At 35.5% G+C, this 15,237-nt stretch overlaps 1 protein-coding gene across 1 annotated transcript in view; it reads left to right on the top strand.

The window, feature by feature from the left end:
- Positions 1-15,237, top strand: part of mon2 (Mon2 homolog, regulator of endosome-to-Golgi trafficking) — a 749,535-nt gene that overhangs the window by 432,372 nt on the left and 301,926 nt on the right. Inside the window, exons 17-18 of the mRNA XM_090397718.1 lie at positions 7,539-7,626; positions 13,661-13,762. Coding sequence (XP_090253844.1) covers positions 7,539-7,626; positions 13,661-13,762 — 190 coding nt within the window. The remainder of the gene's footprint in view (positions 1-7,538; positions 7,627-13,660; positions 13,763-15,237) is intronic.

The raw sequence follows: 15,237 nt of genomic DNA, 5'->3' as shown, positions 1-15,237 counted from the left end.
ATCACAGAGCTGACCTGTCATGATGGGACCATGGCCTCATGCTATCAATGCCACACCTGCAACTTCCTGTCAGCTTGGTACAACATAATGGGTTTAATCAGACCACATAGCTCTGGTCCACTCTGTAGGGGGCCCAGTTTTGATGGTCCTGATACCAGGCAAGGTGCAATGCCCAATGATGAGCTGTCAACAGTGGCACACGTGGTATACATAGTATGCTGTTCAGTTTACTTGCTGATGCTGCTTGGACCTGCGACATTGAAACTGGATGGTGCCATGCTGCCCTGCGATTGGTCTGTATGAGTCTGGACAATCTACGTTGACCCCGGTCATCAGTGGCATGTGGTTGGCTGCCACTTGCTCTGTGGACACTGGTATGTCTGTTGATAGTATACTGACAGTAGATCCTCGATATGGTCACCCTCGAGAACCTTAGAGTTCTTACCACTTGGGGCGATAGAATTGCCCATCTGTCTTGTGTTGATTATACATCCATGATCAAAGTGGCTAAGACTCCCATTTTTCCCCGTGTTTATTCAATTGCAATAAACTGTTGGGAAGCCCTGATGTCTGCCTGTTTACCATCTGCATTTGGTTTGGGTACATTTCCCTTGGCGTAGGGGAATTCCAATTCCAACTGCCCATCATTCTTAACTCTAATGTTTTGTCCATTGGGTGTATTCACCTCATTGGGTTCAGGTTGCTTCAGAAGCATGTTATGGGATTCAGATCAGCATATTCTGTGATGACCAGGCAGTTCTGAAACGATACTTTCTCAGTTTGCCTGAATGTTGTGTCACTTTACAAATACAAAAATCATATTCAGATTATGTAATTTCACACATAAATGCATATTATATAAATGAACCAGAATTCCAATTAAAATATTGCCATTTTTTCATTATTATTTGAAGGATATTATCAAGATATTACATACTTTAAGAGAAGAGTATATGCATAAAATGTGAAATCTTTACTGGTAATAGGCAGCAAAATAAAGGAAACGAATAACTAAGTTATAATTTAACTTAGTTATTCGATACAATTTGTTATTTATCGTAATTGATTCCACAAAGAAAAATCCAGAATTTTAATACTACTGTAAATTTGATGTGTGGGATTATTTTTCAGACATAGTTTTAATATATTAAAATGTATTAAATTAAATTTAAATTTAAAATGGTATGAGACCTACACAGAGAATCAGGGAAACTAGATTATAAAGGGAGGAATGGTGAGAATGTGAGTGTAAGAGCGACAATGTTATATAAATGTGTTAATGATGGGAATGGACTTTATCATGGAAGTATTGATGAGGAGAGAACAATCAACTTTGTGTTTGTCTGGTTCGGATCCATCAAACATGTGCAAAAATGTCTGCATGTATAAGGCACTAGAGAAAAATATAGATCTGCAAGTTGTCAATCTGTGTCATGCAGACAAGCATATCTGCATGACACAGATGGACAACTACCTGCATGTACAAAAGAACATGCAGGTAGATTCTTATGTCTGTACACGAATGCGAGGGGTAGAGTTTGTTGCCTTGGTCAACATTTTGGGACCTCACATTGCAGGCATTAGTGAGACCTGGCTATCAGAATCACACATACTAACTGGTATCGAGTGTAAAGGGTACAGTATTTTTAGGAAGGATAGAGAGGATAGGAGAGGAGGAGCTGTGTTGCTGATGATATCAAATAATTTTAATCCAGTTAGAGTTGAGACCTATGATTGTAGTACTACTAACAGTATTTCATGTGGCAGTGAGTTTGAAGCCATCTGGTGTGAGGTGGAATCTAACAAGCTCAATTACATAGTGGTTTATTGTTAAAGACCTGCTGGATTGGTTGCTAGTGATGAAGAAATGCCTCACCAAATAGAAAAGATGAGTGTGAAAAGAGTAATCATAATAGGAAACTTTAATTAACCGAATATTGATTGGGTAGCAGTAGAATCGCACTAGAAGAATGAAAATGAATTTATTGAGCTGTTGCGGGACAACCTCTTCAAGCAGAATGTGTCAGAAGGAACTTGAGGTAAAAGGGTGTTACTTTGATTATAGTATCGAAGGGCATTTCAGTTAAAGATGTAACTATTCTGCTTCCGGTTGCTGACAGTCATCATGCGGTGAACATTCCTAAACTTAGTCACTTGGGAAGTGACTAAGTTTATGAATGTTCCATTCATAAAAGGTTACAGGCGAACTACAAAGCAGGAAATTATGACCAACTGAGGAGTGTATTGATTTCAGTGGATTGGGATTGGTTGCTGAATGGGAAGAATATCAACAGTGCATGAGAAGCATTTAAACAATATTTAATGATGCTATATCAGAATGTGGCCCAAGATTTCAAAAAATACATAGGGTCAAATGGATGTGTAATCTTATTCAGCAAGAGATTTGTAAGAAAGGATGATGTAGAAAGAATACCATGTGCATACGGATGATATCCTGTATGAAAGTTATAAGCAGCTGGCTAGAATAGTCGCAACTGTTGTACGGAAAGCAAAGTCTGAGTATGAAATGAAACTGACTGTGCATGCTAGAGACAACCAAAAAGAATTCTATTGATTATACTGCAAGTTAAAGAAAGAATGACTACAAAAGAATAACTCTTCTAAATGCAGGTGGCATGAGAGGTAACAGATGCAGAAGAGGTTGTTCAACTAATGAGTGCCCATTTTGTTAAAAGCTATCAACCTTGTGTATGCTACATTGAGCTTACCACTACCTTTTCACCGGATGAAGAAATTCAGGTGTATGAGGACGAGGTATTAGATCTGTTGTGCAAGATGAATAAGAATTCAGCAGTTGGGACTGATGGGATATCAGCATGTGTGCTAAAAGAGTGTTCAGCTGAACTGCCCATTCCTTTGACCATGCTAGAGTCTCAGAACAGGGAAGATTCCAGAGGAATGGAAAGAATGTATGGTAATTCCATTGCACAAGGGTGGTGCAAAGACCGATGTATCCAACTATCCACCAATTAGTATCTCAGGAGCAGTGGTGAAGATTAGTGTGTGTGTGTGTGCATATTTGGTCTCCTGAGTTCTGAGGAAATGAAGAAACTGTGGATTGGGTGCAAAGAAAAGTTATAAAGATGATATATGGATAATGGAATGTAGAAGGGCGTGGTGCATGTCACCCCACTTTTCCTTGATGAATAGGAGAGGAGAAAGAGGGATGATATGAAAGAGGCCTATAAGCTTCTGAAGGATGTTATGGGATACCATTTGATGGAATTTTTCATTATAAAGAAGGTGGGATGAGGACGAGGGGCATCCATGGAAGTTAAGTTTGTGTACAGTTAAGAAAGGGGGTTTTCCATGGGAGCAAGTTTTTTCTCATGGAAAACCAAACACTTGCTACTTTTGTGATATTTTATTTTGTATCTTACCAAAGTTTTCTCATGACTTTTGTTCAGCTCCTTTTACAAATAGTTTTCTTACATTTTCTCTCAGATACATATGGACTTGCTTGTCAGCAACTTTCAATATGATTATTTTCTTATCCTGCACTACCTTTTTAATTTCTTGAGTCTACTGTAAAGTTTGTATTTTTCTATCTTTACAAACAACTTTACCACATTACTTCAATGGCTAAATCAATCTATTTTTTTAGAGTATGTCACTGAGTCTCCCATGTTTGGTTCTCAAACCTGGGAGACTCAGTTTGTTTGTTTGTTTGTTGAGTGAAAAAGTTTGTTTCCAAGCTTTTTGATGATTCTTTTCTGATTCTTCTTAATGCTTTTTGTATATAGTTTTTCTTTTCAATATGATTTTTATTATGCTCAAAACTAAACGGTGATCATTTCCTATTCATATCCTTTGTGTATGGTTGGATTTAACTCTATTAGCAATAACACAGTCAGTCAGGATTTCAACTTATTGCACGTGGCTCGCATCAAGAACTCTAGCTTCATACTCTGCCTATGTGAAAGCATGCAACAAATGCAAAATAGTCATCAGCTGATTTAAATCTAATTTCTTAAACCCCATCAGCAGAAAACTTGTTTCCTGTCCAAATGGAAGCCATGCCTTCCGATCACTTGTTAAGGCAAGTGATGCAACTTCTGCTTGCTTGCATTTCCACCTCTTTCTCATCCAGATGGCTTGATTGTTACTTAGCCCTCCAAAATAAAGATAAATTTCTAGCTTATCTTTTCCCAAACTCCTGCATAGATGACCTAAGGAAATCACCTTTTGCCATACAAAAATCTGAGCACAGCATGCCTCCTGTAGTGTTTCGACAAAAAGTTATCAGAAAATGACAAAATGACTTGGATGCTAAAAAGCTTCTTGGTCCTGATGGCATCTCTTCAATTGTTCCTGAACATTTTGCTCCAGAGCTAACATCTGCTCTATATCATCTCTACAATCTATTATACATAGCTGGTACTAATCCCACTACCTGGAAGCAATCACATATCCAGCATGTTCCAAAAAAGGGAGCTAAAAGTCTACTGTCAAATCACCATCACCTTAATCCTCTCCAAAATAATGGAGAAAATTTATCAATACCCAACTTCTTTACTACCTAGATGCCCACCAGTACAGATTTCATCATTCAGAATCTGTAGCAGATTTCTTAGCTTACATCATCCACCACTGGACATGTGCTATGGAAAGATTTGGAGAAACTTGTGCTATCGCTGTTGACATTTCCAGAGCATTTGATCATGTCTAGCATTGATGACTGCTATCAAATTGCCATCTTTTGGTTTACCTGCCATCCTCTGTAATTGGATTGCCAACTTCTTACTCTCTTTCTCCTGTACACAAATGACCTACTCTCACTTACCACTAATCCTCTTCACAGCTTTGCAGCAAGAGTACTCTGCATTCATTCTGCTCATTTGACAAACCATGCAATGTGCAGGTATCCCAAATGTCAAGATCTCTTTCTCTCCTTTATAACCAGTGTCTAAAACATGGATCATGTACTATCTTTGAGTGGGAGCAAGGACAATATCGTCACATTCAGTGCCACTTAAACAGCCTTCTCTTTTTATTGCAAAAGAGATCTCAGCTCACATACCCTTACCCTAAGTAATACACAAATCATCAGACAGGATCAGATCTTTCTGTTTGGACTAACATTTACTTCCGGTATCTCTTAGCATAAACCTATTACAATCAGTAGCTTCTTCAGCATTCAAAAACTAGCCATCCTCTTTTGTTCAGTATTCTGTTTTACACCCAACCAACTCTTAAATATATACAAATCCCAAATCCACCCATTCTTAGAATACTGATCACATGTTTGGGGTGTTGCACCTAAAACTTCTCTGAAAATGTTTGATGCTTTTCTGAGACAAGCAATTAGGCTCATAGATGATCCCTCTCTTACAGATGCTGTTTCAGCACTGTTTGTTCTATAGGTACTTCAGTCCATGTATTGGCAAGAAGTATAGTATGGTGTGGGGGAAAAGAAGTATTAAAAAGTATTAAGAAGTAAAAGAAGAAGAAAAGAAGTTATATATCATTATAATTATTCAGTTTTTTTTTTTTTTTTTTCACCATACTACAACCTCTTCAAAAAAAAAAAAAAAAAAAAAAAAGTTAATAAGCTTCTACCTGAGTCTTCACTTGCACTCCAGACATGACACTGGGGTATTTATAGATCCTTCGACCTCCCATGTGTGAAATTAATATATATTAAATTTAAAAAAAAAAAAAAACCACAGGTAGTCATGAGTGCTTTGTCAGTGAATGACTTTAAGTAGAGATGTGATAGACATCAAGTCAACAATGATTAGTCTGGGCCTTCTGTAATTATCCTTTCGATTCCATGGAGAATGCTCATGTATAATAATAACATTTAGTTTTACTCATTAACCCTTCACCCACTAATGGTGTTGGTGTACTGTAGGTTTACAACCTTTTGTAGGTGGGATTCACAAAAAAAAAAAAAAAAACATAAATTAAGCATTGCAGTCCTATTTCCATGTAATTCCTCCATCCCCCACCCCTTCCAGAAAACTTCATCATGAATAAAGAATTGTAGTTTTATTAAAAAGATATAGGAAAGAAAATTCTTATTTCAACCAATAAATCTCTTACAATTCTTATGGAGAACTTATTGATTGATTAGAATAGCTGCCATCCTGCAAAACTTCTGGTTTTCTTTAAATTGCATCGCATGCATTTTGTCTGAGGTCTTTTCAGTTGCATTTCTAATCTGCAGTCTAAAGGTAGATTTATGTGTGTAAACAACTCCAGCCGACCCTGGCAGCTAACACAGGCTTTTTGGATGTGTGCACTTCTACACACCAGCCTGACTTGCCAAATGGAATGTATCTCTTCTCTCAAGCTGTGGGTTTGAATGGTGCTGTAGCATTGATGTTTCTGGAAGTGTTTAAGTGGTAAATTATTTCCATCTACTCTATTTTTCAGAGGCCTGAAGTGGCTCAAAAAGCCAGTGTTCACTCTCTAGGGTTTTTGAATTCAGTAAACTTTAGCTTATTTTGACCTCCCATCCATGAAAAGTTGTAAACCTAAAATACATTAGTACATACACTGGGTTGGACAAGGTTTTTTTCTGTTTCTGTTTGTATTAATTTTTCACATTTTTATATATTTTTTACATAATCTGGAAACTCCTCTGTAGAGACCATTTTCAAGCTGTTTCTAGCCTAAAGTAAGCAGAGAGATAGCCTGACACCAGGCAGTGAAATCCATCTCCTATTAAAGACAATCAAAAACATCCTTACCCACAGTGGAATTTGGTTGGAGAGAGAGAGTAAGCTTGCCTGCAATACTAAAAGCATGCTATAGATTACTAGCCTTTCATGGGTGGAGTGGGCATTAAAAAATTAAAAAAAAACATAAATAAATTAAGAATGCTTAAGCTTTTTCCAACAACCAAAATGGCAGAAAAAAGTTTATGCAGTTTGAATACTCTTAAAGATTGCTTATTGCTGGTTATGAAATTTTGTTTTATATTTTTTATATATGTATGCCCTCGAGGATATACTCCAAATAAAGGTTATTTTAAAATTTTAATCGATGGATGCTTTTATCACAGTATTGCTAAGTTAACAGCTGGACAGACAGGAGGTAATTATGATTTCTTTACACAAATTCAAATTTACAACTGGAAACAGGACAATGGGAATGAATAAAGAGTAGTTAGTATTAAGAGTTGTGAGGTGGACCACAAATAGGATGTGCTGCTCATTCTGAGATAATAGGCAGAACTCTAGATACTGGATTGGCTGGACAGTGATCAGGCCACAAAAAAAGTCCAAAGAGAATATTTTCATTGATTTTGAATTCTCAAAAAGGAAAAGTGTGTTACAGGAGTGTGTGTGTATGACAAGCATAATTTGCTAAATTCTAAATTTACATTCTCTTCATTCTTAAACAAGATTTCACTTTAGAATTTTGTTCTCAAAATATAGATAGGTATTCCTGAATTCACAGTTTTATATGTTATTTATTATTATTATATTTATTTTTATTTTTTTCATATTGGCTTGATTTCCTTTAACAAATCTGTTTTTATGTACATTCTTTTTCTTAATTTTTGGCAGATATCTGGATGATGTTGCACTACATCATTTAATAGATGCACTCTGTAAACTGTCATCAGAGTCAATGGATTTAGCTTACACAAATAGAGTAAGTTTATATGTGATATCTTAATATTTGGAAGTAAGCATTAAAATTTTAAAGGAGCTTGATTCTAAATAAAAGTTCTATGTTTGAATTGTATTATTGATTTTGAATTTTTCAAATTTAAAAAAAAAAAAGAAATGAAAAGAATTTAAATGAATTCATAATTTAATGAATTATGTTCATGTATTGAATAATATTATAAAGCATTTTTTATGTGAGACATTTTAGAAATTTATGCTTAGGAGAAAGATAAAAGCAGATACACTAAGAACTCATTTCTGAAACCGATCACCTATTCTCCTTTTTTTGCAGTTTTCTATTTCATGCATATATTAGGCAATTTTGTGATACAGTGGGAAGAGTGATGGGACAATGCATCATTTGATTAGATTTGGAAATACTTGAGTTTGATTCTTATCAGGATGAATTTTTTCCCTCCAGGAAACTCAGGTTTTTCATCTCACATATAGGTAAATCAGCTAGAGAGCACATGTGCATTTAACAGAAAAAAAATAAAAAAATACTATTAGTGGGTAATAGATGATGTAGTGTAAGGTTGATTATGTGGTATGTTAGTCAGGTAGATTATATAGTGTGTCTTCCCATGAATGGGTCCTTGGTTGCCTTGGATGTGTTGTATAATAATAAAATATTGATATGCGAGTGGTTACTTAAGAACTGTAGTATCAGTGAAGTAATATTATTAATTTTATCCCAATTAATGAAAGAAAAATATCCTTTTTTTTTATTCAACCAAATATATTAAAATTAAAAAGTTTCTAAAACTACCAGAGAGCTTACGAGAGTTCAGCCTTTGGAATTAGAGTTGTCTAGGGATTGTATTACTTAAATGATAACAGATTTTATCCAGAAGGCCATACATTCATCTTTTATTAATGCATTTAATTAAGGTTTCACTGACCTGAATAGCTGTTTTGAACTGTTTGACTCTCCTCATAGGCCAGCTGGAAACCTTATGTCAAAGGTATATTGAAACTGTGAAGTTTTACAAATGATCAGAGAGTTTATAAGAGAGAGTTCAGCCTTTGGCATTGAAGTTGTTCTAGATATTGCTTAAAAGATATGCACACTTTTTTCACACTAGGTGGCATCAGTTGTGGGCTGCAGCAAGATATTTAAATTTTATATTTAAATGTGTGCCAGTATTGTCTAAATTGTAGATTGAGTGTTACTGTGAGATATCTGAGTGTGGAACACAGTATTTGGATAAATTTCTTAGGCAATATTATCATAAATTCATTGTTTTTGTTAGCACACTGATGGCAGTGAAAGGCAAATCATTGTGAGGTCAGCTCAGAAAACAAATAAAATAAACAGCATGGATTTTTCAAAAATGGGATGGTGCTGTGAATGTGTGGGAAGATGTCAGAGATATTTATGTAGAGAGACTGAATAAGAGAAAAGAAAAGTGTGGGTATGTAGTGTAGGAAATACGATATTCTCATGGACCATGAAACTTGCTTAAATATGAGTATAAATAGTTTAAATGTGAGGAGGTGGAGAGCAAGAATTATGAATGATATTTTAGCAGAAATGAGTGAATAGTGCAGGAGTGCAGTTTGTTAATGTGTGGAATGAATTTGAATGAAGAATTTAACTGTATGAAAGTGATGAACTGCATTTCAGTGGTTTGGGTGTAAGTCATTTGGAGTGAATTCTACTGGAAGGGAGAGTAATGTGTCTTCAGAATGAATCTGAGCAAGTAAGAAGCGATGTGAAGGAGCAGGAGAGTAAGGAAGTAGAGATTGATGTGGTCTTATGAATGAAGAGGTGGGTAGCTTGAGTGTAGACAATAGAATGAGTATACAAGAGAAACAAGGAAACTGGGAGACTCAGGAGAGGGGAATACAGCGTGAGAAAGGTTGATGCTACAAGAGGATGTGAATACATGTGTAGACAAAAAGGGAATGGGTTGACTTGGGATGTAGAGAAAACAGTTGAATTTGAAGAAGGTTCTGGGATAAGTAAGGGGAAAAAGAACCGGCTTTAGGTAGAATGGAGAAGTTGCAGCTAATCAGTGAAACTTGATATAGATTCAGGAACGGGCTGTTATGTTTATATATGAATGCTAGAAGCCAGAAATAAGGGAAATGGGTTGCATTGATTGAGTTCCTTCACCCATAAATTGTTGGAATAAAGTGAGACATGGTTGGATGAGGATGACATCCTGACAGGAATAGAGAGGGAAAGGGTAAAAAGGGAGGCATGGTGCTATTGATAACAGAAAAAGAGTTATGTCCATGCAAGGGAAATAGTGGTAGTAGTTTTGAGGCAGTATGGTATGGGATATAGACCATATTGGTCTGTTCCAGTTTCATAATCCATCTAATAGCCGGCCTGGTTGGCCAGCTATTAGATCTAAAAAGCCGGCCTGGTTGGCGGAGTGGTTAGCGTATCTGCTCTCCAGTCAAACGGCTTCGGGTTCGAATCCCGCCATGGGCATGGATGTTTGTGATTGTCTGTGAAAGCACTAGTGGTGGTAGTTGGTGGTAGATGGCGTTGGTGTTAGATGATGAAGGTTGGTGGAGTAGTGAGACGAAGAGTTGATGCCCTCCCTCGATGAGTCTTTGGACTCCCTGGAGGTGTGATATAATAATAATATCCTCTTTTGAGGTCTACTTGTTCTTTTCTTTCCAGTTGATTTATGTTTTATTCATTGTTAAGAATATTGGGTGTTGGCCATTCGGTTTACATGTTCTATCCAATTTTGTTTGTAATTGTTTAGTTTTCTTCTATTGATTTTATTTTTAGTTCTTTTAAAATAGCTTTGTTCCTTTTTTTTGTCTAATAATGTGTATTTTTCAGTTGTTATTAATCTCATTTCACTTGTTTTTGTTCTTTGTTTATCTTGTTTCACTGCCATATAATAATGTTAGCACTGCTAAATTATTATATATTTTCAAGTGTGTTTCTTTTTGTACAATATTTGAATTGATTGTTCTGTTTATCAGGCCTATAATCTGTAAAAAATTCCAAGTTTTTGATTTTGTCTTTTTCTCCTTCATGTGATATTTCATATCCAAGATAACTGAAATTATTTATCTGTTGTATTATTTTATTATTAATAACTATTTTACTTTTAACTGGAGTTTGCCCACAAAAATGCCTTTGTTTAGTTTTATCTATTGATATTTTCATTCCAAACTGTTCTACTATAATGTTTAAATTATATATTGCTCTTTATAAATTGTCTCTTCCTTATCTGATATTATTACCTGAAAATCTGCAAATAATAGTGTATTTATTTGTTATTCAGGGAAATTTCTATACCTGTATTAGTCAAGGTGTTCCACTGTATTAATATTTTATTAATATAAGTATTAAAATGTATTGGAGACAGAGGGCATCCCTGTCTTACTCCTTGGTTTATAGATTGTTTTTCAGACATGTTTTCATTTATTTTTATTTCATTATTGTTGATGGTTAGAGAGTAAACAAGTTGGAAAAATACTTCTTTAATACAAAGTAATGAAAGACTGAGAAAGGAAATCAGTTGAAAAATAAAGTTTTGGTTTATTATAGTTGTTCATCTATATAGGACTTATTCAAGTGAAATAAACTGAAAGAAACTGTTTTTGAATTCAAATAGAAGGACCCGGCCCTTTTTTTTAAACTATGACTTGCATATAACTTTGTTTCTTCATTGAAATTTTCTGAGATTTTCATGTAGAAATTCATACTGAAGTAATGATGCAAGTGAGTTTCATTTATTTAATCCATGTTGCTGTTATATAAGCAGCAGTTTTTGTGTTATGTAAATTTAAAAGAGTGAAATTGCTGCTCGAAACAAGAAACAGAAATTTGTCCATAAAGGATAGAAAATGTTAGATTTTATAGATGAAAGTGACATGGAGAAAGTGATTTTGTTTTGCTGTTCTTGTGAATTTAAGTTTTTCTTAAATTGATCAGTTTAAATGCTAAACTGATCAGTTTTACATTGCTTTTGTTATCAATTATTAATAGACCGAATTATGTTCATGACTAGGCCCTAGTCTTAAATATATATATTGTCACTTGGGTAGTTGTGTTTTAATAATTTTATGTTGAATATAATTTTGTTTTTTTGTAAATTAAGGATATTGTTTATACCGATGTCTGAAGGTTCAAATGGGTATGTAGGTTAGTCAGATTATGTTATTAAGTTATATTCTAGGATTTGTAAATATAATCTGTGTATAATTTGTGCATAACTTGTGAGTAGAGAAAGCCAACTTAGTTTATTTTTAAATCTTTTTATTTTAAAATTTAAACTGATTGGAATTAAAAACATGCAAGTTGGATTATGTCTAATATACCGTAATATACTGAACAAGATGAGAACATTTACAATTATGCAGCTGACAGGATGCATCAAGAAAATGCACACAGCATGTAACATACAGATATATATACACAGCCTTGCCTTAAATATTCTTACAACTCCCCCCCCCCCGCCCCCCCGTGCTGCCTAGAGAATTGTGAGAGAAAAAGAGAGTTGTCTAGCTGTGTGGGTTAACATGAAGTGGGGAGATTATGAGAAGCTTTTAGCTGTAATAGCACTTCACAAGGGTGGAATGCAGCCACCTGTTATTGTCAACATGTTAACACTAGGGATCAGTAGGATGCTTGTGTATCAGACTATTAACTGTTATAACAATACAGAAAGTGCATATGACTGCCAAAGAATAGTTCAAGCATGCTGCATTAGGATGCAACAGCTTGTGAAGGCATATCTCCACTGTAATCCTGTGAGAATGCAGAAAGTGATGTCTTGAGAGATGAATGTTTCACAGAGAATGATGTCACATGTACTAACTGATAACCTGGGGGTGAGAACCTATTGTCGTTCTACTAGAAACTTCTAACACCACAACTTATGCAGCAGAAAGTAATAAAATCAAAGGAACTTCTCTGGTGGTATGCAAATAACAGACCAGAGATATCCTCTTCATAGATGAGAAGGTTTTCTTCATTTAAGAGTTGTTTAACTGCCAAAATGACAGGTATATGTCCTGGGTGGTCACACAGTGCATTACATAGAACCCAGGATTCAGAGAGGTCATCACCCTGTGTCAGTTATGATTTGGTAGTTGGGGTGATGACATATCAAGGGTATCTGTTGCATTTCTTCAAGAAAGGGATCAAAGCCTCTGCCAGAGTGTATTAAGACACCATGCTGGAACCTGTGGTACGGCCCCTGAACAACGCCTTGTTTTACGGTAGGCAGGTAGTAGACTTTCCAACAGGACTCATCCTCTGCACAGGTGACGATCACACAACAGTGTTTGAAAGTGAATGTGCTTGACTATATATCACCATCTGATTGGCCCATCTGGAAGTCCTGATCTGAATATGTTGGACTTCAAGTGGTCAGAGCTTGAGTAGCCTGCAAGAAACGACATCCCAGCATCACCAGCCTCTGGTAATGGATTTGGAGCAAGTAGCAGCAGCATTTTCATTGGATATTTTGTGTGTGTGTGTGTGTGTGTGTGTGTGTGTGTGTGTGTGTGTGTGTGTGCATGCGTGCGTGCTGCCATTGATATATGACCTTACAGACTTTGGGCATGTGTAAAGACAAAAGGGGTACTTTTTTGAACATTTAATGCTGCTATATGCACACTGTACATGTGTTTTGTATATGCTGAAAGCTGTAAATAATTTACTAATAGATTAATTTATACACTGTTCAAGTTGTAACAGCATTTATGGCTAGACTAGATACAGTAGTGTGTGTGTGTGTACATATATCCCACAGTACCTATCAAGTGAAGATAACTCTATATTACAATAGGTAAATGGGCTCCATATGAAATGTATTAATGTTAAATAGAAGAAAGATAAACTGTAGAACAAGTACCAAATACATAGTCCACTGCTAATAATAATTAATATGCTGGTCTAAATGTTTTCATTTCATAAATTTTGGTATTTAACTATGTAAATAACATAACAATCATTATAAATCATTCATACTTTAGATACTCTATGATGTTTGCATTTTTTTAAAAATCTTGTTGAAAGATTTGTGCATTTGCAGGAACCATCTCTCTTTGCTGTAGCAAAGTTATTGGAAACTGGAAGAGTAAATCTTTTTCGTGTAGAAGTACTCTGGAGACCTGTGACAAATCATCTTCTTGAGGTGTTGTTCAAATGAAGTGTTCATTTAAAAATATTGATAATATTTATATTTTTTTGATTACAGGAAAACAACTACAATATTCAGACATCTTACATATACATTTGTTTTTCATTTATTAAGTGTGTATATGTACCCTATGTATATATGTCTTTTTCATCATTATATTATATTTCTTTGTGTCTACAGACAAAGGACACGCCTGGTGGCATAGGGCCAACCACCTTATCCTGGACACTGTAAAAGGTAGAAGAGGAGGATTAAGAAAGAAAGAAAGTCTATCTGATTGCAAATTTTTCTGTAAAGAGGGTTATCTAACTGTGAAACTTCTTTTGTGAGAGTGTAGGAATCTTCTTTTTTCACATAAGGTATTTTGGGAACTGTTCTAAGAGTAAAAACATATTAGACAGTAGACTTTCTTGTGAGCATTGCAATCTTGTGGACTGGATGAAAATGTGGAATGTAGCAGAAGTAATGAATGATGGCACATGAAATATGAGAGTTTGAATGAAGGAAGTACTTCAGAGTTATAATGTGGATGATGAGATGTCAGCGCAGAAAGAAATTGCATGCTTACGCAGTCTCCTTCACAGGACAAAACCTAAGCATGAGCGACTGGAGAAATGATTGCCATAAGGTACAGAAGAACAGAGAATGAAAGAAAGAGTGAATGGGAAAAGCATGGAAGTGTGAGAAACCAGGAGAAAAGAGATGGTGTTGTATGGGGGATTCAATGATAAGAGGTATACTTAATGAAAAAGTGATGAAAATATGTTTTTCAGATGTGAAGATAAAGGATGTTAGTGAAGCTTTAAGTTTGCAGAAGAAAGAGCAAATGAGTTAATTGTTTTGGCAGGCACAAATGAATTTGAAAGGTGAGAAATATGCAAAGAAGATATTAAAGAGTTATTAGAAGAAGCATAAATGATGAGTAAAAAAGTAAAGATTGTGAGTCTTCTGCCTTGTGATAGGACAGAATTGAGAAAGGCCATGATTGTCAATGAGAAGATTGTGTAGGAGGAATGGTGTGCAGTTTATAAATATGGAGTGAATTTGATGGAAATAAGGACTTATAAATGCCTGATGGACTGCACTTAAATGGTTTTGGAGTTAGGTGCTTGGAGAAAGTGTTGTTCAGTTAGTTTGGAAGTGCAAAACCAGGGAAACTAGACATAATTGTTGGGGGAAGCAATCAAGCAAGTGTCTAGCTAGCCCTGGGACAAATGAATGTGGGTGTAAGAATGACTGTGTGAAAATAATTATCCCTGGGGTAGATAAGTATGAGTACAGGAATTATTGTGAAGAGTTGGGTGCAGTTTATCAGGTTTTGGATCTGAATGGGCAGGTAATGCCATTATGTAGGGATAACTGTGGGCCCTAGGGGATACTGAAATGCATGTACACGAATGCCTGAAGTATGCCCAAATAAAGGAGAGGAATTTTTGGTATTGTTCAGCTCAACATGGCCAAAAATTATT

The sequence above is a fragment of the Typopeltis vanoorti genome, chromosome 1 (genome assembly GCF_054136105.1).
Source record: "Typopeltis vanoorti isolate ZY-2024b chromosome 1, IOZ_Tvanoo_1.0, whole genome shotgun sequence".
NCBI lineage: Eukaryota > Metazoa > Arthropoda > Arachnida > Uropygi > Thelyphonidae > Typopeltis > Typopeltis vanoorti.
This window is presented reverse-complemented; position numbering and strand designations above follow the sequence as displayed.